Source organism: Dipodomys spectabilis, unplaced genomic scaffold (genome assembly GCF_019054845.1).
Source record: "Dipodomys spectabilis isolate Male_0828 unplaced genomic scaffold, ASM1905484v1 ptg000299l, whole genome shotgun sequence".
Lineage (NCBI taxonomy): Eukaryota > Metazoa > Chordata > Mammalia > Rodentia > Heteromyidae > Dipodomys > Dipodomys spectabilis.
The window spans coordinates 3161736-3185000 of NW_024870976.1; the positions used below are offsets into that span (position 1 = coordinate 3161736).

At 61.7% G+C, this 23265-nt stretch overlaps 2 protein-coding genes across 4 annotated transcripts in view; both read right to left on the reverse strand.

The window, feature by feature from the left end:
- Window positions 1-13815, reverse strand: part of Agrn (agrin) — a 33894-nt gene extending 20079 nt beyond the window's left edge. For all 3 annotated transcript variants that reach the window (XM_042701972.1, XM_042701970.1, XM_042701971.1), the window contains exons 1-3: window positions 13593-13815; window positions 11873-12134; window positions 438-485 (exon numbers count right to left, since the gene is read on the reverse strand). In XM_042701972.1, the coding sequence (XP_042557906.1) occupies window positions 438-485; window positions 11873-12134; window positions 13593-13799 (517 nt within the window). In that variant the 5' untranslated portion in view covers window positions 13800-13815. The remainder of the gene's footprint in view (window positions 1-437; window positions 486-11872; window positions 12135-13592) is intronic.
- Window positions 13816-16818: 3003 nt separating this feature from the next.
- Isg15 (ISG15 ubiquitin like modifier) lies at window positions 16819-17900 on the reverse strand. The gene is made up of 2 exons (XM_042702018.1): window positions 17765-17900; window positions 16819-17333 (listed from the first exon to the last, which is right to left on the reverse strand). Exons 1-2 carry the CDS (start codon window positions 17765-17767, stop codon window positions 16839-16841), a joined length of 498 nt encoding a protein of 165 aa, XP_042557952.1. The 5' UTR covers window positions 17768-17900; the 3' UTR covers window positions 16819-16838.
- Between the last annotated feature and the right edge of the window lie 5365 nt (window positions 17901-23265).

Here is a 23265-nt window from a genome sequence, read left to right on the forward strand (position 1 = left end):
TAGCCTGCTCAGTCCTAGGAGCAGACCCAGGCTTTCCAGACCTCTTCCTCAGACAGCTGTCACTGGCCACGCAGAGGCCCTCCCCCACTCAGCCCATGTCCCCTCTGTTCTTCTACCGCAGCCCCACCCTACCCTAAACGGGAAAAGGAAGGACAAAGAGGAGGCAACCCATCGCAAGCCTCCATGCCAGAGCCCGCCTCCCTCGTACTGCCCAACATCATCCCACAACTTCCAGGTTCCAGGTCTGGCTCCTAATTGTGAGGCTGAGGCCCAGTGAATTTAAAGTCCTGTTTGGGTGCTAGTACCCAAGACCCCCACGGACTCCTCAGAAAGGACCGAGGGTCCTGTGTTGAGCCTCCTCCCTCTAAAAGTGCACCATGAACACACCTCAGAAAGTCTCCAACCTTAACTGCCCATGCACACGGCCCCACACTCACCATCAGGAGGTGCTGGAGGCACTGGTGTGAAGTGGGTCCCGGGTTTGTCTGAAAAACAAAACAAAACTCCAAGTGAGGCCCTTCTGAGCACAGCCTTGACAGTCCTCTGTCCATCCATACCTCTTCCCACTCCAGTCACAGAGATCTGGGCTGGGGAGACCGGGAAACCCAAGACTCCATCCTCAAGACCTAGGGACTAGCTAAAGCCGAGAGCGGAACAAAGACAGAGGCCTGTGCTCTTCTGACCCTCCAGCTGCCAGGTACCTGTCAGAGCCCTGGGGGAGGGGGGGTGCAGGAGCCAAGCTTACCTAGTGAAGCCCAGGCATCCCAGTGTACACATCCCCCTCCCATCTCCTAAAGCTGTTTATGCAGCTTGAGATGGGGGTCAGCCCCACGGGCCCAGGGACGGGACTCGGGGGTTGCGAGGAACCACCCAGTCCCTAGAGAGGGAGATTGCCCGTCTGGGTGATGTGATGGCTGCTGGCATCGCTGTGACCCCACATGCTCCACAACCCTTGGCAGCCAAGACGGAAGGCCTGGCCAGCAGCAGGGCCACCTGGGCCACACCCCGTGGCCACCTACAGTTGTTGAGGAAGAGCAGCACTGCGAAGCCCAGCGTGGTTGTAGCCAGCAGAATCAGGCAGATGTTGCAGGGGATCATGAAGTACCGAACCAGCAGGGAGGCCCTGGGCTGTTGCCCAGGGCGACGCTCCAGTGGCAGCCGGGGCATGGCCAGCCCTGGCTCTCAGGGTGTAAGGGTCCTTAAGGAGCACCCTTAGGCCTCTTCGGGGCCACTCCCCCCATGCCGGGTCCTCTGGGAGAGCAGACAGACAGCCGCTGTGCCTCAAAGTTCAGCCAGCCGCCGCCTGGGAGCTGCTGGCCCTCCCTGGCCCTCCCGGCTCATAATGAGGTAAGCAGGGTTCTCCTTAGGTGGGATCCCGGCGTGGGCTCTGAGGCAGGTAGAAGACAGAGGGCCACAGCCACCCCAGCTGGCCGAAACCCTTCCTTCCGTCCGCCAGCCGGCGCTGTCCTCTGATGCTGGGCTCCGGAGCCCCCGGGAGCCTGGGCGGCTGAAGAGGCAGGGAGATGTGGGTACGGGCGGCGGCGCGGCACGGCACGGCACGGCACGGCAGGGGCCTGGTCTGCGCCTGGCAGAGGCGGGAGCAAGGCAGCAGCGGCAGGAGGAGCAACCGCGTTGGAGAGAATAAAGGAGTAGGCCACCGAGGTTTCCCCTGGAGTCAGCTCCAGCGGTGAGTGAGGGGCAGGGGCGCCGCGGAGGGAGGGCGGGAGCAGAGACAAAGGAAGTGCCTCAGGGGACCCCGCGTTCCGCGGGGGAGTCGCAGCTCGCTCGGCGCACAGAGGAACGGGTGAGGCTAAAGCCATGAGCGGGGTGCGAACGGTACAAAAGCAACCGAGGAGCACAGCTAGAAAGGGGGGGGAAGGCATTTGGAGAAGAGAGCAGAGGCCGAGGGAGGGGTGGGGTTAGGAGGGGCGGACAACAGGAGGCAGGGTGGAGGGAAGGGGCGACGGTTTTAGAAAGGGGCTAAGGAAATGATTGGCTAAGGACAGGAGTTGGGGAGGTGACGGTATTACAGGACAGAGGCACAAGGTAGGATATCAGGAAAAGGAAGGGGTGGGGCTAGGGAGAAGCCCATGCCTGGGCAGGGACCAGGGAGCCTGCAGGTGGTGTGGTCAAAGGCTGGGCAGGCCCTTCCCCCTGCTGCAGGCTGGCTGTGAGACTCTCGGGTCACCACTGGAGATGTGGGCCTGTTCGGGGACTCAAGCCTGGGGTGGGGGGGTGTGTGCTGGCACGTCATCCATGCCTGTTTGCCGGGGTTTATGCTCCTGTTAGTTCCACCTGGTGTGGATGGGGATCCTTAGGTCCTGAGATAAGGGTTTGGGTCCAGCAACTGCTTTGGCCACCCCTCCTTAGTAGCCGAGTGCCATCCTAAGAACTCCAGAACAGCTACCCAGGCAGAGGGCATGCCTGGAACCCCCAGCATGACGTAGCTGGGCACAACTTTTCCATGAGGTCAGCCTTTTCCCAGCTTCCATACAAAGGCTCCAGCTCCCGGTAAACCGGTGTGTACTGTGGGTTGGCAAAGCCCCATACAGGACTCTGCACTGCTTCCACTATCCCTTCCTGGCACATCCATCTGCTGGCACCAAAGCTGTGCACACCCTAGCATGTGCCCTTCTCCAAGGGAACAGCAAGTCCTCCCTGCAGAGGCCTCTTGGCTAGCCTGCGCCCTGCCAGGACCGGGGACACTCTCAAGCGGACACCCACCTGCAATGACGTGAACGGCACACACACCCAACCCTCCCTGAATCCCCACCACGCCACACCTCGGGCTACACCAACCAGGCACACCCACACCCTACCACCAGGCTCTGTGTCTATGAGCTGCCAAGCTGTTATGGCCTTGACCACCAGTGCCACCCAGTGGTCTCTCTCAGACCTCCTCTCAGTCATCTTGAAAAAGCAGCACTGACCACACCCACCTCCCTGGAGCACCTGGCCTGGGCAGAGTTCCTCTGTCCAGAACCCTGATGTCACGGACACGGGCCAGAAATGGCCCTACTCCTACGTGGTCCCAGCTGGGCTCTCCTCGCCGGCACTCAACCCCAGAGGCACACAGCTGGAGTCCCCCTTTGTCAAGCAGGTTCTTTCTAAAGCCAACCCACCCACCTCCTCTGCTCCACTCTTCTTTAAAAAAAAAAAAAAAAAAAATCAATTTTATAGAAATGGCCAACTCAAAACTGGTCAGATGTCTCATGCCAGAAAGGTGTTCAGATGGGTGCCGGCGGCTCACCCCTGGAATCCTAGCTACTCAGGAGGCTGAGATCTGAGGATCGCTGTTCAAAGCCAGCCTAGGCAGGAAAGTCCATGAGACTCTTATCTCCAATTAGCCACCAGAAAACCAGAAGTGGCGCCATAGCTCAAGTGGTAGAGTGCTCGCCTTGAGCTGAAGAGCTGAGGGACAGCGCCCAGGGCTAGAGTTCAAGCCCCACAACTGACAAAAACAAACACAAAAAGTCCCAGTGAGACTCATTTCCAATTAACCATTTGAGAACCAGAAGTGGTGTTGTAGCCCAAGTAGAGTGCTAGTCAAGCACAAAGAGGCTCAAGGACAGCGCCCTGGCCCAGACTTCAAGCCCCACAACTGACCAAGAAAAAAGCACTTGGAGTGAAAAGAAACCAGCCTGGCCCTCTGCCCCACATTCACACTGTGGCATCACCTGTGTTTTGGGTCTCCGTATTTCTTGTGGTCCCAAATCTACCATTTAGTGAAACCTTGCAAATAAAGTGGGGCCGCCACCCTTCCCTCACCTCTGATACTCGCCTGGGGCCGGTCTCACTCTCTCCTCAGAGCCCAGTGTAGCCACTCCCCTCTGGACCTTGGAACTGTCCACAGCTCACTGATAGTGTCCCTGTGATACTGGCTGCTTCAGCACCCGGAGTAGGTGTGAGCTTTTATCTTCTACAGCAAGGCTTGGCTCACAGCTGAGAAAGCCAACTGCGGACTTGGGATGGGAAGCCAGCATTTTGTCCCTGCTGGTGTTTTTCCTGAGATCTTCCTGTGTACTCTGTAGGAAGTGTGAGACCCAGGGGGTTTGGTCCAAGGTGGGGTGGGAGCCCTGAGCCATGCACAAAGCTGGCAGTAGAGGCTTCATGGCCCTGGGACATTTGCCTCCCCCAAGCAGAGCCCCTGGGATCTACTGCTTAAGAGGTCTCCACAGATGGAGCTTTTAGTGCTCACATGAGGGCTGCAGAAAACACAGCCAGGGAGAATAAGCAGCCTGGTCCCAGCAAGCCCAGTCAGTGTCTGAGTCCCTTGTAGGAGTTGTATGCCTTCAAGAGACAAAGAGCCATTGAGGCCCTAGGCCAGCAAAGGGGGGGGGGGCGCTGTGGGGGGATTCAGGCTACTGGAGCTATTTTGGGATCTTCAGACAAAACCATTCAGCCTTGACCAGTCCATCAAGCTCATGCTTTGGAATGAACAAGATGCAGAGCCAGGAATTAGTCTCCTTGTCTCTGGGTTAAAACCTCACAACATGCAACCACACATGTGCCCATAAGCTTAGGTCCCTGCTCTGCGGCACGCAGCAGCAGTTATCAATTGTGTAGACACTGGCTGTCACAGCCCGCCTGCCCCGACCTGTATCCCTGATGTCATATACATGAGTGCATCACAAAGCTCGCCCCTGACCCAGAAGGCGCACTGGGTATAACCCCAGCCCCTGCCATCTGGACACACGTACATTCTGGAGGGAAACCTCCAAGTATTCTTCAGACCCGAGGAGGTGGATGGGGCCTCTGGAGGGCAGTGTCCAGGCCACTGGCAGCCCATGGTCCTCACTGGTGTAGGGATCCCTCCCTAGGAAAGGACGAGGAGCGGTCAGGGTAGGCTGAGTTAGCCAGTGAGCTGCTCTTCCCAGCCGTCTATGCACCTCACCCAGCCAGTGCCTGCAGGCAAGGCCATCTGCCTCCTACCTACTGCCTTTAGGCATCTCTGAGGGTGCCCGGCTCAAAGTCAACAGCTCTCCTTCAGGGTGGATGTTCAAAGCACTGGCTGACATGGTGCCTGGTCTCAGGCTTTGCCTTGCCCTGCTTTCCCTTCCCCCTCAACCTTAGCAGACAATGCGTGTTTTACTGCAGGGCCTCGCTGCTGGGCCCTGGGCCAGCCTCCCCGGAAGAAAGCACCCTCCATGGCTTCTCTTTGCCAGCCTCAGGCCTGGGACCCTGTGATCACCTTCTGGGGACAGGAGGTGCCTGTGCCCATCCCCCCACCTGGCCCCCACCTCGACTACCAGTCTACGCTGGAGGAGGGGCAATTCAGTGACCATGTGAAGAGGCACACATCCAGGCTAGGTCAGGCCAGCCTCTCCATTCTTCCAAGACTCCTCCCCATAACTAGCCAGCCAGCATGGATACCTCGGGTCTGGTTGGGTAGTTTGCTGGGTTTCCAAGGGGGCAGGGATCAGGCTTGCCAGCCCTGTAACTGCTGGTGACGCTGTCCCCAAGGTGAGCCTGGGCGCCATCCACTAGAATGAATGGGTACTGAGGGAGCATAGGAGAAAGGGCAATGGCCACGTGGGGCTACTGATGCCATCTGTCCCTCTCCTCCCTGGAGGCCCCAAACACACCTCGACCACCCTGCCCTCCTCCAGGAGCAAAGGGAGCTCAGTGGAGGCAGGGTGGCAGTCGGCTGTGGCCCGTGCCCGGTGAAGTCAGGGGACCCAGGTGGTCTTGTCCGGCGTGGCTGTGCCAAGCCGGGTGAGACACCAATCACACACAGGGAGTTCTGGGGCTCAGCCCCAAAAGCCGAGGACCGGGGGGCTTCATGGAGGTGGAGGCGGCCAGACAGCTGGGCATCAGAATGAAGGCAGGGGACAGCCAGGCCCAAAGGCTAAGGAAGAAGGGACAGAGACACCCTGGGAGGACAGGGGTGGAGAAGAGGCCAGTGAGTCAGGAGAAGCCTTCCCACTGGGCCAGGACACTGACTCGCCGATGAGGTACGCTGGGACAGCAGGTCGAGCAGGAAGGCCACGCTGCGTGGGCCAGCTAGCTTGCTTCCCAGTCTCCTCTCCTCCCCATGCCCACCTCACGCAGGTGGCAGGGATCCTGTTTCCTGAGCTTCCCTTCCCTTCAGCTCACTGCTGTGCCTGGCCTCCTCGGGGAGCCAGGCCAGAGCCCCTGCAGGGCCCCATGCAGGTGATGTGAGGACCTACAACAGAGTGGTAAAGAACTCCGAGTGGGTGAACCAGAGTGAGCTGCTGCTCCTGCCTGCGCATGGCTGTTCTCCCCTCATTAGGGAAGAGGGAACACGTCTTCCCCCTCCTGGCAGCCTGCTGTTTTTGAGTTCATTCCTCTCAAATGTGCTTGACCTTCACACTGGTGTACACTCCAGTCTGTGCAGCCCCACACAGCCTATGCTTCTTCTAGGGCCCACGGCGGAAGGCGCCCACCTCACCCGATGACGAGCACCCCACAGCCCTCACTCTGGCCCTGAGGTAGGGAGTGAGGGGTCTATGTCAGCTTCACGGTCTGGGAGGCCTGTGAGGAGCAGTGGATCATCTGACCAGCCAGAGGAGTCTCTCCATTTGCAATGCAGCTCAGCAAGCGTGTCCTTCATCTCAGCCAAATATTCACCCACAAGTGAAGAGTCCACAGGCCCTCAGCAGATAAATTGCCCAGCCAGGCACGGTAGATGGGGACAGACTGGATGAGAGGCTGAGACCCATGTGTGCATGAAGATAGAATCCAGAACCTGACATGTCAGACCCAGGCAGAGGTTGCCCAGGCCCAGCCCACTGACCCAACACCCAAGTGCCCCCCTCCAGGCTGAGTCCAGGGAAACAAAGGGCAGTGGTGCTGGTCACCAGTGGCTCACACCTGTAATCTTACTACTCAGGAGGCTGAGATCTTAAGATCTGGTTTGAAGCCAGCTCAGGCAGGTAAGTCCATGAGACTCATCTGCAATTAACCTCTGAAAAGCTGGAAGTAGACGCGTGGTTCAAGTGGTAATATGCCATTCTTGGACCAAAAAATCAAGGGCACACCCTGGTTCTGAGTTCAAGCCTCAGAATGGGCAAACTCACATACACAAAAAAAAACAAACAAAAACCAATCACAGCTGGGCGCCAGTGGCTCACGCACATCATGCTAGCAACTCAGAAGGCTGAGATCTGAGGATCATAGTTCAAAGTCAGCCGGAGTAGGGAAGCCTGTGAGATTCTTATCTCCAATCAACACCAGAAAATTGGAAGTGGTACTGTAGCTCAAGTGGTAGAATGCTCACCTTGAGCTAAAGAGCTCAGGGACAGCACCCAGGCCCAGAGTTCAAGCCTCACAACCCCCAAAAACAAAACAAAAAACCAATCACACAGGGCTGGGAATGTGGCTTGTGGTAAAGTGCTCGCCTGCCCTGGGTTCAATTCCTCAGAACCACATACGCAGAAAAAGCTGGAAGTGGCGCTGTGGCTCACGTGGTAGACTGCTAGCCTTGAGCAAAAGAAGCTCAGGGCCAGTGCCCAGGCCCTGGGTTCAAGCTCCAGGACTTGCAAAAAAAAAATAAAACCCAAAACAACAAATCACACAAACAGGGACAGTGGGAACAGTGGCCCCCAGTCAGGGCAGCAAGCAAGAAAGGGAGAAAAAGAGAGAGGGAGAGGGAGAGATCCACACAGCTGGAAGTCCTGGCCTGTGGGGACAGAGCAGCTCCCTCCCCCACGCCTCCACATCTGGGGGTCGGTTCAGGGATAGCCTGGGAGGAGCCATCTCCTTTCCCAGGTCCAGCTGTAAGAACCCCTGCAGGGCTGAATTTCCTCAGAGGAAATTCTCAGGACCTCCGCTGGGGAGGAGAGACTTAAGGGAAAGAAGGGGAAGAAAGGTCAAAGGAGAAGAGGGACAGCAGAGGAAGTCCCTCTCCACTGAAGGCTCCACTAGAGACTGTCCGTAGCCCCCCAAGTCCCAGCCTCAACCCTGCCAATTTAGAGTTCACCTGTACCCACTTCTGAGCTGCGGGGTAGCTGAGAAGGCGGGAGGTACAGAGGACACAAAACCCTCCTCCACTGGTATCTATCTGTTCCTAGGAAACAGTGGTGTACAGGTGGGCAACATAGCTGTGCTGCCTGCCAGCCTGGGTGGCTGATGCAGCCCAGTGGGGAGAAGGCAACTAGACCTCAGACAGTGGTCCGAGAAGGGCCGGCCACACCACGCAGGGCCTGCTCCCGGCTCCAAGGTGAGCCCCGTGGCCCATAGGGGGAGGTGAGCCCCGTGGCCCACAGGGGGAGGTGAGCCCCGTGGCCCACAGGGGGAGGTGAGCCCCGTGGCCCACAGGGGGAGGTGAGCCCCGTGGCCCATAGGGGGAGGTGAGCCCCGTGGCCCACAGGGGGAGGCAAAGCTGTTTCTACAATCGTTGGGTGGAGGCAGTGAAGGGACTGCGCCTTCTATGCCGGGGACGCGGGAGGGCCAGTGGCTGGACCTCCAGCCCTGCAGCTGCCTCTCAACCCTCTCAGCAGCCTCCTTCCCTTCTCCCCCTATACTTCAGCTGTTGGGGATGCGCAGAAGCTCCAGGCCTCGGCCAGCACCTGACCAGGTGGGTTCAGGCAGGCCCCAACAGAGTCTGCTCCCTCCAGCACTGGCTCCAGAGAAGCATGTAGACAGGGAGGTGGGAGGTCCAAAATAACTTTTCCACTTCCAACTGTGAGGAGGTAAGGTGGGGCTTTTATCTGGGTGGGTATGGGGGACTGGGGTGGGTCTGGAAAAAGCCAGGAACCATTGCCAGTAGCTCAGTCCTGCCCTTTTTCCTGCCTAAAGTGAGGTTACCCCTATAGAAACTCCCCTCCACCTGCCAGCACAGGGCTGCCTCAGGGACCCCAGGTGCAGCCAAGCTCCTGCAGGCAAACACTCTGCCTTTCCTACCAAACCTTCCTGGTAGGTAGAAGAAGCCCCTCCCTCTGTGAGGGGGGCAGATTCTGGGTGGCAAGCCTCCAGGGCCAGCAGCCTGGAGCCTGGGCCTGTCTGCAGGAGCCCTCAAGAGCTCTGGGTAGAGCAGAAGGTGGTAGAGAAGCCATCTTCCCCCTTGGCAGAAGGAACTGGGGGAGCTGAGCGTGCCCAGAGGGCCATCCTTTACAATTCAACTGCAGCCGATAGCCTAGGAAGCCCCAGTGCAGAAAAGTCAAGTCTGGAGGGCTTGGTCCTGCCTGGGACTTGGTCCTGCTCCAGTGTGCCCGAAGACTGCTCTCCTAAAGGCTCTGGTCAGCTGGCATGGCAGGGAGGAAGGGCGCAGACAAAACCTGACTGGCCAGGCCAAACTGGGGAGCATGGCTGCCAAGACCCCCAGCTTCAGGGCTGGGCAAGGCCAGTCTGGGCAGGTGCCAGGCTCACTCAACCCTGGCCCCCTGCCCTGTTTCTGGGCCAGGCCCCAGCAGGGCAGACAACACTTCCTTTCTGTTGCAGGCTCTTAAGGGTGGGGGACAGGCAGCAGCTAGGCCTACATCCCTCTTGGGGGCTTCCTGGAGGTTCCAGGCCCAGCCTTCCAGAGGTGAGGTAAGAAGGCTGTAAGAAGGTTGGGAGGAACTTTGAGCAACTCCCACCTAGCAGAGTAGGTGCCCAGGCTGGCTGTGCCACTCCTGACAAAGCAGTAGCTGGCGTGTGTGTGTGTGTGTGTGTGTGTGTGTGTGTGTGTGTGTGTGTGTGTGTGTGTGTGTGTGTGTGTGTGTGTGTGTGTGTGTGTGTGTGTGTGTGTGTGTGTGTGTTCCTTTCTGGAAGGAGCAATAGCTTTCCCTGCCCAAAGGTGGCGCAGAGGGAGGGGCACATACCTGTCTCAGTTATGCCAGGAATGTAGTTCCCCAGGCAGAGGACTAGGGGGAGGAAGAAGCCTTCCTGGAGGCTGGAGGAAGGGCTGGATGAAGATTCCCAGACTCCCACACCAGGACGCCCTCATTCTGCACCACTGAGCGTTGAACTGGTGTTGGGTCCACGGGGCAACATGGGAAGGAGGGGTCAGCTGCGTTCAGGTCCTGTGGCTGACCGGCCTCTACAGTGAGGACCTGGGGTAGTGTCCTAGGAACAGCACATGGCCCCACCATCTACACCCACCCAGTGTGGGATGGGTGACAGGAGTGTCACTCCAGGAGGCTCAGCCTCCCCTCACCCTGTCCTGTGCCCTGCTCACCTTCCATGGTACCCTGGTCTGCTTCAAAAATAGATCCAAGTCATTTCTCAGAGCTTGTGGGGGCCCCAGTCCCTTACAGAGGAGCGAGGATCCTCACGCTGTCCCTGCTCTCTGGGGCTTCTCTCCCCCACTCCCCCACCCCCGCCCCACTGCAGGTCTGCAATTATACCTCCGGGATGGGGGACAGCACTGCATTCTCCGCTGACCACACACTGGTCTGTGGGACCAGACTGGCCTGAGTACCAGACACCCACAGCAGGACCTCCACAGTAGACAGTGCACAGCCACGGGGGAGAGGTTTTCCCTGGGGACCCCTCCTTCCCTCTGGTTCTCCGAGAGCATTCCCATAGCCAGAGTCAGGCGAGCTTTTTCTTTCTTTCTTTCTTTTTTTTTTTTTGGTGTTGGGGCTTGAACTCATGGCTTCACACTCTCCCTTGGCTTTTTTTGCTCAAGGCTTTAAAGCTACCACATGAGCCACACCTCCACTTCCAACAGAGTGGGCTTTGTCAAGATGCTGGACCTTGTTCTACCCAGAGTGACCCTCCTACTCTGTGACCTCTGACTCTAGGGTAAGTCCTCCATTACTGAGTCATGGACCCTCCAGCTGGACCTACCCAGCTTTAGGATTAATGATTTGCCTTTTTGATATTATAGGGACAAAGGGACTGTCAGCCCCTCCTTAGCTCCCTACTTGACCCGAAGTCAAACTCATGGCCTCCTCTGCCCCTATGCTCCAGCCAGAAGGTTCCCCAGCCACAAGTCTCCAGACTGGGCGATATGAGCCAGTGCTGAGCAGGGTCTGACACAAAGGGCCTGGCGGCAGCCTAAGAGCAGGTGACCGCAGCTAGGGAGAAAGGCCACAGAGCGCCCACTCTGGTCCTGTCTCCCCTGTAGTGTCCCCAAGGCAGCACTGAGGCAGAATCCCAGAATACCCTACAGGAGCCACGCCAGGGTCAAATCACAAAGGCAAGTGGGAGTTAAGACTGCCTCAGTGGCCAACAGCGCACACTAGAGGGCCCAAGGTCACGAGGCCTGCCACTGCCTTAGGAAGGAAGCTTTGCTGTTTCCAGTCCTACATTCCTTTCCAGTCATCCCTGGGAGGACAGGATATGGGGAGCTGCCGCTCGGCCACCGTCACTAGCCACAGGTCTCAACCTCCAAGAGAGAATGAATGTGGTTCTGGTCACTTCCCAGAGGCGAGAATACTCACCCCAGAAACCATCAGCCCGCGAACACACTGCACTGCCCCTCCCATGTAATCCCTGCGCTCAGCTGCACAGGACTGCTTAAACATGTGGACCTGATCTAGACAAGACTTTGGACATCTGCAAGACCAGGACAGCTGGTATCCATTCACCTGGTCCAGCTTATCCCCTAGAAAAGAGGGCGTGTGGAGAGCTGGGAAGGAAGAGGGGGTGGGGGAGAAGCAGAGGAAGCCTTCGCAGGGCTGTAAACTTGCTTTGGCTTTCATTTACTAAAGACAGTTGATGTCAGAATTTGGGGCTGCTGACCTCGGCATGGCTAGATACGTAATGGGGAGACCAGAAAGCCGAGTAAGGGTGGAGTGGAGTCAGGCATCAAGACAAGGAGTGCTCCTCCTCACAGCAAACTCTCTTCAGCACCTCCCCCCAACCCCCACCAGAGTTTTCACTCACCCTTTCCAAGCCTGCTCCTCTGCCTATACCTGTTGCTCTCTCTACACCTACCTTCACTGCTGCGGGCCCCTGCCGGCACCCCACCACCACTACGCACCTTCTACACAGAACTCCACCTCCTCCAAGTTCCGTAGAGTGATCCGCATGAGGCTGGAGTTGAGCATCAGCTCATTCTTGTGAGCTGGCCACAGGTAGGGAGGTGCAGGGTTCACAAAAAAGATCCTGGTGTCTCCAGTGGACACTTGATTGTCACAGATGAGGGGGTCTCCAAAACCGCTGATCACCACCTTGTTGCCACCGTCCAGCAGATTCTCTTGGGCCACGATATCTTTGCCTTTCAAGTACCGCCAGACCCGAACCTGGGGGCAGATGTGGGGGCAGGTGTCATTGTCCACCTCCTACTTGAGGAGGAGTGCCAGACTAGGGCCTGGGTCTTTCCCCATCGTCTGGCCTCAGTTGTTTGGGGCAAGTGTGCAGAGCAGAGCCCAGCCTTGGGCAGAGATGTGCACTTCTGTAGATTCCGTCGAAGCCCCTGGGAAGTGCGCACGCACTGGAGCCACCGTCCTGTGCCACACATGAGGTGTGCCCTCTGTGTGTCACCCCCAAGAAGCAGCGATTACCCCGGGGTCTAACCAACCGCAGCCACCTCAACTCTCAGTGCAGTCTGGGTTTGGGAAGGGAGCTGCCTGGCCTGGAATCCTGCCTTCTACCTTCCCCTTTACTCCAGCTGCCCACCACTACTCAGGCCAGGCAACAACCAGCCATCATGAGTGAAAGGCTTCAGGGCAGGCCCAGAGGATGGGCTGACAGACTCCCCCGGAAGGGCAGGCTCTCTGGGCTCCAGTGCTCAGTGAGTCCGTGCAGTGAAGGCCTGAGCCACAGAGTCAAGTCTGGGCAGAACAGGCAGCCCCACCCCTCTCTCTCCTCTTCTGGAGACCCCGAGGAGACTGGCTTTGCCCGCATCTCCCACCAGGCGCTCCCCAGAAGGGAGCCCTGGGAAGAGGCCCCTTCCTCTGGGGCTTCTGGGATGGAAGACAATGGGTGGCTTGTCCACCTGCACAGCCCCTGCCGGGAGCCCGGCCGAGGCATCCGCCGGCCCTGGCGCGGAAGGCGGCGCGGCCTCCCCGCGCGCCCGCCCCCCCTCCCCGCCACACCGCGGGGAGCCCCGCGGCCCGTCCGAGAGACCCGGGGCCCGCAGCTCCCGCCTCCCCCACCCCCGCCACACCCAGCAGCGGCGGGGAGGAAGTCGGGAAAACCCTGCAGAGACTTGGCCCGGTGCCCCGGAGCGCGGGGAGGGGGCCGCGGCCCAGCTGCGGCGCACACGGCGCCGCCCTCCCCGAGCGAGGGCGGCCCGGCTTGGGGAGGGGGCTGGGGGCGAGGCGCGGGCCAGCCCCGGCCCCCGGCGCCCCCGCAGGAACCGCGGGGCCCTAGCCTACCTGCTCCGCCCCGGCCCGAGCCCACGGAGCGAGGCGGGGCCGGCCTCGCGCCGCCCGCGGCCCGGTTCGCCCGGGGTCCGACCGCACCTGCCCGGCCCCGGCGGGCCGCCGCCCCGCCCACCTCCGCGCGGGCCCGCGCCGCGCCCCCGCCCGGGTCCCCGGCCCGCGGGCGCCGACCCCCCGCCCCGGCCGGCCCGGCCCCCGCCCGAGCCCCGGGGCCGCGCCCGCTCCCCCCGGCGGGCTGCGGCGGCCCCGGCCCCGGCCCCCGCCCCGCGGCGGCTCCGCGGGAACTTTCCTGCGGAGCTCGGAGTTTTCCGGAACCCCGCGCCCGTCCCGGGGCCCGGCGGCCGCCGAGGGAGCGGGACGGAGCGGCGGGCCCACCTTGCAGGAGTAGGTGTGCTGCACCGGGTCCACGTTGAGGATCTCCTCCACGGTGCCGGTGAGCACCACGTTCGCCTCCTCCTCGCGCCGCTCCAGCGCGCGCTCCGGGCACGTCCCGCCGGCGCGGGGCAGGGCGAGCGCGGCCACCACCGGGAGCAGCAGCAGCGACCGCAGCGGGGCCGGGCCGGACGCCCGCGGGCCGACCATGGCGCAGCCGCGCGCGGACGGGACTGGACCGGACGGGACGCGGCCCGGGCAGACGGTGGGAGGGGGCGGCGCGGGGGGCGGCGCGGGGCGGGGCTTGGCGGCGCCGCCTCCCCGGGGCCCCGCCCGACCCCGACCCGCGACCCGCGCCGGCCGCGAACAAAGCGCCGGGACTGCGGCGCCCGGCCGGGGGGGGGGGGGGGGGGGCCGGGCCGCGGGAGGGGGCGGGGCGGCCGGGGGCGAGGGGCGGCTCGGGGCCCCGCGCAGGGCGGGCCCGGGCCGCGGCTGCGGCGCCCTCCCGCGGACGGCCCCCCCGGAAATGCGGCTGAGGCCGGGTTAATGCATAACCTGGAGGCGACGTGACGGGACTGCCAAGGGGCCGGAGCCGCGGCGCGGCGCCCGGGCGCGGGGGGGCTGCGGGGGCCGGCACCGCCGCCCCGGGCGGAAAGGCGCCGCCACCCGCTGCGGACGGCGGGCTGGGCCCCACGCGGGGCCCCGGCGGGCCGAGTCCCGGGGACGGCGGACCGTGCCCGCTACCGTCGGGCCGAGCACGGTGACGAAGCCCGGCCGCCCCGCCCGCAGCTCTCCCGCAGCCCGCCCTCCATGCCCGCAGCCCGCCCTCCATGCCCGGCCCGGCCCACCCTCCATGCCCGGCCCGGCCCACCCTCCATGCCCGGCCCACCCTCCATGCCCGGCCCGGCCCACCCTCCATGCCCGGCCCGGCCCACCCTCCATGCCCGGCCCACCCTCCATGCCCGACCCGGCCCACCCTCCATGCCCGGCCCGGCCCGCCCTCCATGCCCGGCCCGCCCTCCATGCCCGCAGCCCGCCCTCCATGCCCGCAGCCCGCCCTCCATGCCCGCAGTCCGCCCTCCATGCCCGGCCCTGCCCGCCCTCCATGCCCGGCCCGCCCTCCATGCCCGGCCCGCCCTCCATGCCCGCAGCCCGCCCTCCATGCCCGGCCCGCCCTCCATGCCCGGCCCACCCTCCATGCCCGCAGCCCGCCCTCCATGCCCGGCCCGCCCTCCATGCCCGGCCCGCCCTCCATGCCCGGCCCTGTCCGCCCTCCATGCCCGCAGCCCGCCCTCCATGCCCGGCCCGCCCTCCATGCCCGCAGCCCGCCCTCCATGCCCGCAGCCCGCCCTCCATGCCCGCAGCCCGCCCTCCATGCCCGGCCCTGCCCGCCCTCCATGCCCGGCCCGGCCCGCCCTCCATGCCCGGCCCGCCCTCCATGCCCGGCCCGCCCTCCATGCCCGGCCCGGCCTCCATGCCCGGCCCGCCCTCCATGCCCGGCCCGGCCTCCACGCCCGCAGCCCGGCCCACCCTCCATGCCCGGCCCTGCCCTCCATTTCCGCAGCCCGCCCTCCACGCCCGGCCCGCCCTCCACGCCCGGCCCGGCCTCCACGCCCGGCCCGCCCTCCACGCCCGGCCCGGCCTCCACGCCCGCAGCCCGGCCCACCCTCCATGCCCGGCCCGCCCTCCATGCCCGCAGCCCGCCCTCCATGCCCGGCCCGGCCCACCCTCCATGCCCGCAGCCCCCCCCCCCATGCCCGCAGCCCGCCCTCCATGCCGGGTCCGCCCCTCACACCCGCCCGCCCCTCCGGGCCCGCCCGCAGCCCGCCCCTCACGCCCCGCCCGCCCCGCCGGGCCCGCCCGCAGCCCGCCCCTCACGCCCCGCCCGCCCCGCCGGGGCCGCCCGCAGCCCGCCCCTCACGCCCCGCCCGCCCCGCCGGGGCCGCCCGCAGCCCGCCCCTCACGCCCCGCCCGCCCCGCCGGGCCCGCCCGCAGCCCGCCCCTCACGCCCCGCCCGCCCCGCCGGGCCCGCCCGCAGCCCGCCCCTCACGCCCCGCCCGCCCCGCCGGGGCCGCCCGCAGCCCGCCCCTCACGCCCCGCCCGCCCCGCCGGGGCCGCCCGCAGCCCGCCCCTCACGCCCCCCCCCCCCCGCCCCGCCGGGCCCGCCCGCAGCCCGGCCCTCACGCCCCCCCCCCCTCCGCCCCGCCGGGGCCGCCCGCAGCCCGGCCCTCACGCCCCCCCCCCCCCCCCGCCCCGCCGGGGCCGCCCGCAGCCCGGCCCTCACGCCCCCCCCCCCCGCCCCGCCCCGCCGGGCCCGCCCGCAGCCCGGCCCTCACGGCCCCCCCCCCCCCCCCGCCCCGCCGGGCCCGCCCGCAGCCCGGCCCCCGCCGGCGGAGTCTGCCGCGCTCTCCACTCCAGACTGGCGTTCTCGCGCTGGGTACTGGGGCCGCCAAGCCGAGTCCGGAGGAGGTAAACTGAGGCCCAGAAGGCCCAAGACTGAGGGAGCGGGGCGGGACCGGGCACCGGCTCCGACGCGGGCCGGGCCTCGCGGAGGGCGCCGGCCGTCGGGCCTGCGAGCACCTGCGGGCGCCGCGCGCAGCACCCACAGTTCTGGGCCTCGGCCCAGCCGTCCCAGGGAGTGGGCTCTCGGAGCCACGGCCCGCCCGGTCTACTCGCAGGCAGCGGTCCCGGGAATACCCGGCACGACCCGGTGAAGCTCGTTCCAAATTCCGCTCCTTCTCCCCAGGCTCGACCTGTGGGCCCGCGGCCGCGGCTGCCCTCCAGGCCCACCCTCCAGGGATGCTCTTGCTGGAAGTCTTCCGGCCGCGCCCCTGCACCACCCCCAGGGGGGACACCGGCCTCCCTCGCCCTCCCAGCAAGCCCGAGGGACCCTCACTGCTTCTAGCAGTTCTAGGGATGTGGGACCTGGTGGGACCTGTCCCTCTGCGTCTGCTAGTCCAGATGTGATGGGGACCAGTTGCTGGAGTGCTACCTGTGACTTCACCTAGCTAGGAGGATCCCAAGAAGTGTGTCTCTTCTTTTCTCTAGAAATGAATCAGAGTGTGGGAAGAGGAGAGTCATTATGCGGACCCCACTAAGCTCTGTGAAACCCTTACCCTTGACTTGGCAACTCTGGCCTGGTAACTGCACCAAGATTCTCTCGTCTGACCTTACTATCGAGGAAGAGTGTGGAGAAGGCATTCCAGGGGGCGGACAGGGCAGACAGGAGTTTCTCTTTGCATTCTTTTATTACCAGTGCTGGATCCCTCCAGGCCCTGCTGCACCTCCCCGCAGACGCAAGTTCATGTACACGGTGCACTGGGGCTTGAGGCCATACTCTCCCAACAGGCGCTGGTCCTCCATGGGCTTCCCCTCAAAGCTCAGCCAGCACAGATCTTCCCGTGCTCCCTCTTGTTTGCACACTTGCTGCTTGAGTTGTGCCACACTCTGCGTCAGCTGGACCTCATAGATCCTGCTACAGCCCTTGTCATTCCTCACCAGGATGCTCAAGGGCTCACTGCAGTTCTTCACCATCAGCAGGACGGTGCTGCCAGGACCCAAGCCCTGGCTGATGAGAGAGCCTCTCTCCTGCAGCACAGTACCATCTGGGTGGGCCAGGTGCTGCTGGAAGGCAGGCACTCTGATCTTCTGAGTGATTTGCTGCTTCAATCCTAACAAGGTCATGTCGTCCCTCAGGGGTACCAGAAACTCCTCTCCCAGCATCTTCACTATTAGGTCCCCTCCCTGCAGGCATTACACAGGCTTAGAAATTCATTTGGCACCGGACGTAGCCACCAGCCCCCCCAAAGTACTGGCTACCTGGCCAGCTCCTGAGCCCCAAGGTACATAGCTCTCCAGGCCCTACGTCCCCCACCCCCAGGTACAAACCCAGTAACAGTGCATGGGAGGCACAGGGAGGGGAGGGGAGGGTAATTTCTAAAGGACCAACCACCCACCTCCCTTCAACATTGGGCCTAACCCCAAGGGTCCTAAGGACTCAGCAGATGCAGATGTGGAACCCAGTCCCTCCCCTAACACTGTGGATGGGCCATGCTCTGAGCAGCTCTGTTGGCCTGGACTGAGAGTGCTCTACCTCTGGAAGACCCCACCTAGGGAAGGAAGAATAGAGTGACCTAAAAAGGAGCCCACCTGCCCTGCCAGCAAGTTGTCCTTACCATGGCTTCAGGCTGTAGCTTTGTGTCACCAGCAGGCACTGCCAAGTTCACTGAGAGTTGGTTCCGAGGTACTGCAAGTTCGCTGCGATTCAGCTCCCAGGTATTGCAAGCTCCCAGCTGCTACTGTCAGCCGGGTGCCTGGGCTCAGCCCATTTAAGAATTTGAGCTGTCTACGTCACAGGGTGGAGTCTCCAGAAGCCTGCACTGACTTCGGTTTCAGTTTCCTTTTCCCAGGGCATTCCCTAAGTGAAAGATGAAACAAAACAGTGACAGATAATAAGGAAAGGGGGGGGGGCTTCCAGGCTATCTAGGAAACCTGGGACCAGGACAGCTTCTCGCCCCTCAAAGCACCATCAGGACTGTGCAGTCAGAAACCACCCAAATAGCCCCTCAGGGCCCTTACAAGATGAACACAAGTCCTTACATCAAGAATGAATTGAGGAAGTGGCGCTGTAGCTCAAGTGGTAGAGCGCTCGCCTTGAGTTGAAGAGCTGAGGGACAATGCCCAGGCCTAGAGTTCAAGCCCCACGACCGACAAAAAAAAAAAAAAACTATATAGAGCACTAAGAATGAATTGAAAGCTTTCATGTTACATTTGCCAGTTTGATGGAAAACATCATCATGATTAATCAATTCAGAAACATTATAGAACTGACCATCTAAACTGCCCAGAGACAGTCATCATTGCTTCAGGACGATACTTGTTCTGATTTTTTTCTTGGTTTGTTTGTTTTGGGTTTTGTAATTGTTATAGAAGCACCCTATACTCTAGAACACTTTATTAAGACCTTTTGCATAATTATATTAGAATTGAAGTATAGGGAAGATTGGAAGCAAAAGGGGGCTATATTTTTTTGGATTAATAAATGTATAAAGATGTGACAAAAGGCCTTACTGTTTGCACAGTTAGAGACATTGATTAAGCCAGGTTGTCTTTTTGTTGTTATTGCTGTTTTTTTGTTTTTGTTTTTTGGTACTGGTCCTGGGGTATGAACTCAGTGTTTGGGTGCTATTCTGAGCATTTTTGCTCAAGCCTCATACTCTACCACTTGAGCCACAGCTCCACTTCTGGCTTTTTAGTTAATGGAGGTAAGAGCCTCAGGGACTTTCTAAATCCCAAGCTGGCTTCAATCCACAATCCTCACATCTCAGCCTCCAATGTAGTTAGAACTGCAGACCAGAGCAACCCAGCTGTTTTGTTTTTTATTTGTAGCTCAGTTTGGTATTAAACACTTGTACCTCAGCCTTTGGAGCACTGGGATTGCAGATATTACTAACCATACCGGGTCTGGATTTAGCTGGGTTGTTTGTGGTTTTTGTTTTTTATCTGTCTGAGACTAGGACTTGCTTTCACTCATTGGCTGGTGCTCTACAACCTGAGCCAAGACTCCAACCCCTTGATTGTTTTTTGTTGTTGGGTTTTTTGGGGGGGATTGGGTGGAAGGGGGAGTCATTACAGGAGTTTCTCACACTTGCTAGGCAAGCATTCTACCACTTGAGCCATAATCTCAGCCCTTTTTGCTTTATTTATAATTATCTTCCTTAAAAACCCCAGAGCTCCTTTTGCTCATGGCTTGCACTCTACCACTAGAGCCACAGAAACACTTCCCGCTTTTTCTGTTATTAATTTGAGATAAGAGTCTCCTGGGCTTTCCTGCCCAGGCTGGCTTTGAACCACAATCCTCAGCTCTCAACCTTCTGGGTAGCTAGAATTACAGGTATGAGCCACCAGTGCCTGGGTCAGCAAGTGTTTTATTTTTTTTGGGTCTGGTCGTGGGGCCTGAACTCTGGGCCTGGGCGCTGTCCCTCAGCTCTTCAGCTCAAGGCTAGCGCTCTACCACTTGAGCCACAGCGCCACTTCCGGCTTTTTTCTTTTTGCTTATGTAGTGCTGAGGAATCGAACCCAGGGCCTCATGCATGCAAGGCAAGCGCTCTACCACTGAGCCACCTTCCCAGCCCAGCAAGTTGTTTTAATAATTGCATGTGTTTTCTACATTGTCCATGAAGGTTAAGAATACTTTAGTTAACTAATTATTGAATATGTAGGTAGTTAGATTTTTCCTATTGCACACAGTACATAACAAGCAAACTTACCTAAAATTACATAGCTGATAGAATATGTAACTTGCTTTTTTTCTCTGCTTGTCCTGGTGTTTGAACTTTGGGCCTGGGCGCTGTCCCTAAGCCTCTCGGTGCTCAAGGCTCTATCACTAGAGCCACAGCGCCACTTCCTACTTCTTCGGGGTTGTTTACTGAAGATAAGAGTATTAGAAGGCCTGCTCCAGTAGCTCCCGAGGGGAGGCTGGGATCTGAGCACTGAGGTTCAAAGCCAGCCTGGGCAGGAGTCTGTGAACACCCCCCACATTTCCCTCACCCCCCCTAGCTCCCACATTCCCCCCCACCCCCATACACCTCCTATACCCCCCAAACCTGTCCCCCCTCCACCACCCCCTACATACCCACCCCCACCTCCCTCCTCTGTTGTAGCAGCAAGGGCCTGACTGAGAGCCGGTGGGGGCGTGGCTGGAGGGGCGGGGCGGAACCCGGGCTGGGGGCGGGACTGGAGGCGCGGGGCGGAACCCGGCTGGGGGCGTGGCTGGAGGGGCGGGGCGGAACCCGGGCTGGGGGCGTGGCTGGAGGAGCGGGGCGGAACCCGGCTGGGGGCGTGGCTGGAGGGGCGGGCGGAACCCGGGCTGGGAGCGGGCGTGGCTGGAGGGGCGGGGCGGAACCCGGGCTGGGGGCGTGGCTGGAGGGGCGGGGCGGAACCCGGGCTGGGGGCGTGGCTGGAGGGGCGGGCGGAACCCGGGCTGGGAGCGGGCGGGGCTGGAGGGGCGGGGCGGAACCCGGGCTGGGAGCGGGGCTGGAGGGGCGGGCGGAACCCGGGCTGGGGGCGTGGCTGGAGGGGCGGGGCGGAACCCGGGCTGGGGGCGTGGCTGGAGGGGCGGGCGGAACCCGGGCTGGGAGCGGGGCTGGAGGGGCGGGCGGAACCCGGGCTGGGAGCGGGCGGGGCTGGAGGCAGGAGCGGGGAGACTAGGAAGGGGCGGGGCGGGAGGCCCGGGCTCCCATTGGCTGGCTGAGTGTGGGAACCTGCGCGGGGTGGGGTTCCCACTTCCTGCGGCCTGGCGGCCTTAAATAGCCTGAAGCTGCGCCCTGCGGGGGGGCGGGGGGACGGTGGGGACCGCTGCCTGGTGGGGCCGGCCTTTCGCCCGCCCCGAGGGCGCAGGGCCCTCCACAGGGACACCCGGGGAAGTCGAGCGCTCTTGCTGGAGCCCTGGAAAGCGCCAGCCAGCGGGCGGGCGGGGCGGGGCGGGGCGGGGCGGGTGGGGGAGGGCGGCCCGCGTGGAGGAGAGGCCCGGCGCGTCCGCGAGCCCTGCTGCGCCCCCCTGCGCCCCCTTACTGGGCCCCCCTGCTGGGCCCCCCTGCCGGGCCCCCCTGCGCCCCCTGCGCCCCCCTGAGTCCCCCTGCGGCCCCCTGCTGGGCCCCCCTGCGGCCCCCCTGCGCCCCCCTGCGGCCCCCTGCGCCCCCCTGCTGGGCCCCCCTGCGCCCCCCTGCGCCCCCTGCACCCCACCCGCCTGCGGCCCCCTGCGCCCCCTTGCTGGGCCCCCCTGCTGGGCCCCCCTGCGCCCCCTGCGCCCCCCTGCGCCCCCCTGCGCCCCCTGAGCCCCCCTGCGCCCCCTGCACCCCACCCTGGCGTCCAGCGTTGCAGCGCATGGCCACGGCGAACCCTCGGAAAACACGGAGAAAGCTGCCACGGGGTGGCTGTCCTTGGACTTGGGCAGGGCGCACAGTGGACATGGCTGAGGGCTGCAACCCCAGAAGATACCAGCCCAGAGGAGGACTCCTTACAAGATGGAAACATAGGGCCGCTCTTCCCCTAGCCACACGCACATTTCCATCGCTGAAGGTGGGACGGGAGGGCGGGCCTCGGACAAGCCCTGTGACTCACCATCACTGGTCCAGTATGGAGCCGCAGTGACCCGGGGTTCACGCTTCCCACAGCCGCATCTGTGGTTTTCTCAGATCTTTCTGGCACCTTGCCTGACCCAGCCCATCTGCGGAGGTCCCTGACACCGGTGGAAGAGAAGACCAGGGTTGGATGTCCAGAACCCTACACTTGGCTCTCCGCAGTGTCTGGCCAGGCACCCACAGGATGAGGCTGACACCTGAGCCAGTAGGAGGTCCGTCTCCGGTCTTGGTTGAGGGCAGACTGGGTCACGGCCCCCTAGAAGCTTGTCTCTGAGCCCCAGGCTGCATGAAGGAGGGCTCTCCCAGCTCTGCCTGACCCTCACTTGGAGTCCCCTACCACCTGGTGCCCTGGCCAGCACAGCGAGTGGGCTGGACACAGTGCAGCCCTGCACACACAGCTTCCAGTCCACACAGCTCATGAACTGGCCGTGGCTTATGCCAAGCACACTCACAAACCTGGCTAGCCTGAGCACCATCCCAGGATATCTCCAGGCCACAGCCACAGCCAGGGGCATATCATGACAATCCCAACCATGTTTCTTCCTTGGGATAGTGGAGAAGAGGACAGGCTATTAGTGGAAAGGAAGTCCAAAATGGGTATCCACTGGTGGTGTGTGAGCATCTGTCTCTGTCCGTGTCCACATCACGTGAGAGAGAAAGTTCTAGTATTGTGTCCCCAGCTTAGGTGAAGGAGGCAGCCCGTGACCAAGCTGGCCTGCTGCCTCCTGCAGCTATTATTCTTTTGTTTTGTTTTTGTTTTTTTGGTCGGTCGTGGGGCTTGAACTCTGGTCCTGGGTGCTGTCCCTCAGCTCTTCAGCTCAAGGCCAGCGCTCTACCGCTTGAGCCACAGCACCACTCTGCAGCTATTATTCTTTGGAGAGACCTTTTCACACAGAAGCTGGAGCTCAATGCTACCACACAGTAGAGGCAAGAGCACGTCCATGGCTTTAAACTCTCTTCACAATGCCTTTTCCTGCCTGATCGCAGACAAACATTCAGGAGATGGGGTGACACTTCTTCTGTGGCTACTCCCAGTCAGTGTTGGATACAGGGGACTTAACCCAGCTTGACACAAATGGTCATTCCCAAGGTAGATTCACAGGGATCTCCAGCCAGTGGATATACAAATGGTCATTCCCACCATGGCTCAAGCAGTCCTTCCTCTGATACACACACAAGGCATATCCCATAAATGAGATTTCAGAGGACTTGCTTAAGCTGGGTGTAAGGAATAATGCCCACTTGGGCACACAGCACCTTCCCCAGCTGGCACGAGACATTCACTACATGGATAGACAGATCAGCACATAGAGAACTTCATACACACAAAGGACATTCCCTGGTGGACTCAGGAGTACTTCCCAGCTGGGCACAAGGGGACAGTCTCCAACTGAACATAGACATTTAAGCAAACATGTGATCTAGGCTAAGCACCCGGCGCTTACCCTGCTGGAAACAAGGGGACATTCTCCAGACAGGCACAGATGTGACCTTCCAGACTGAGCACAAGAGGACATTTGCCATGTGGGCCGAAG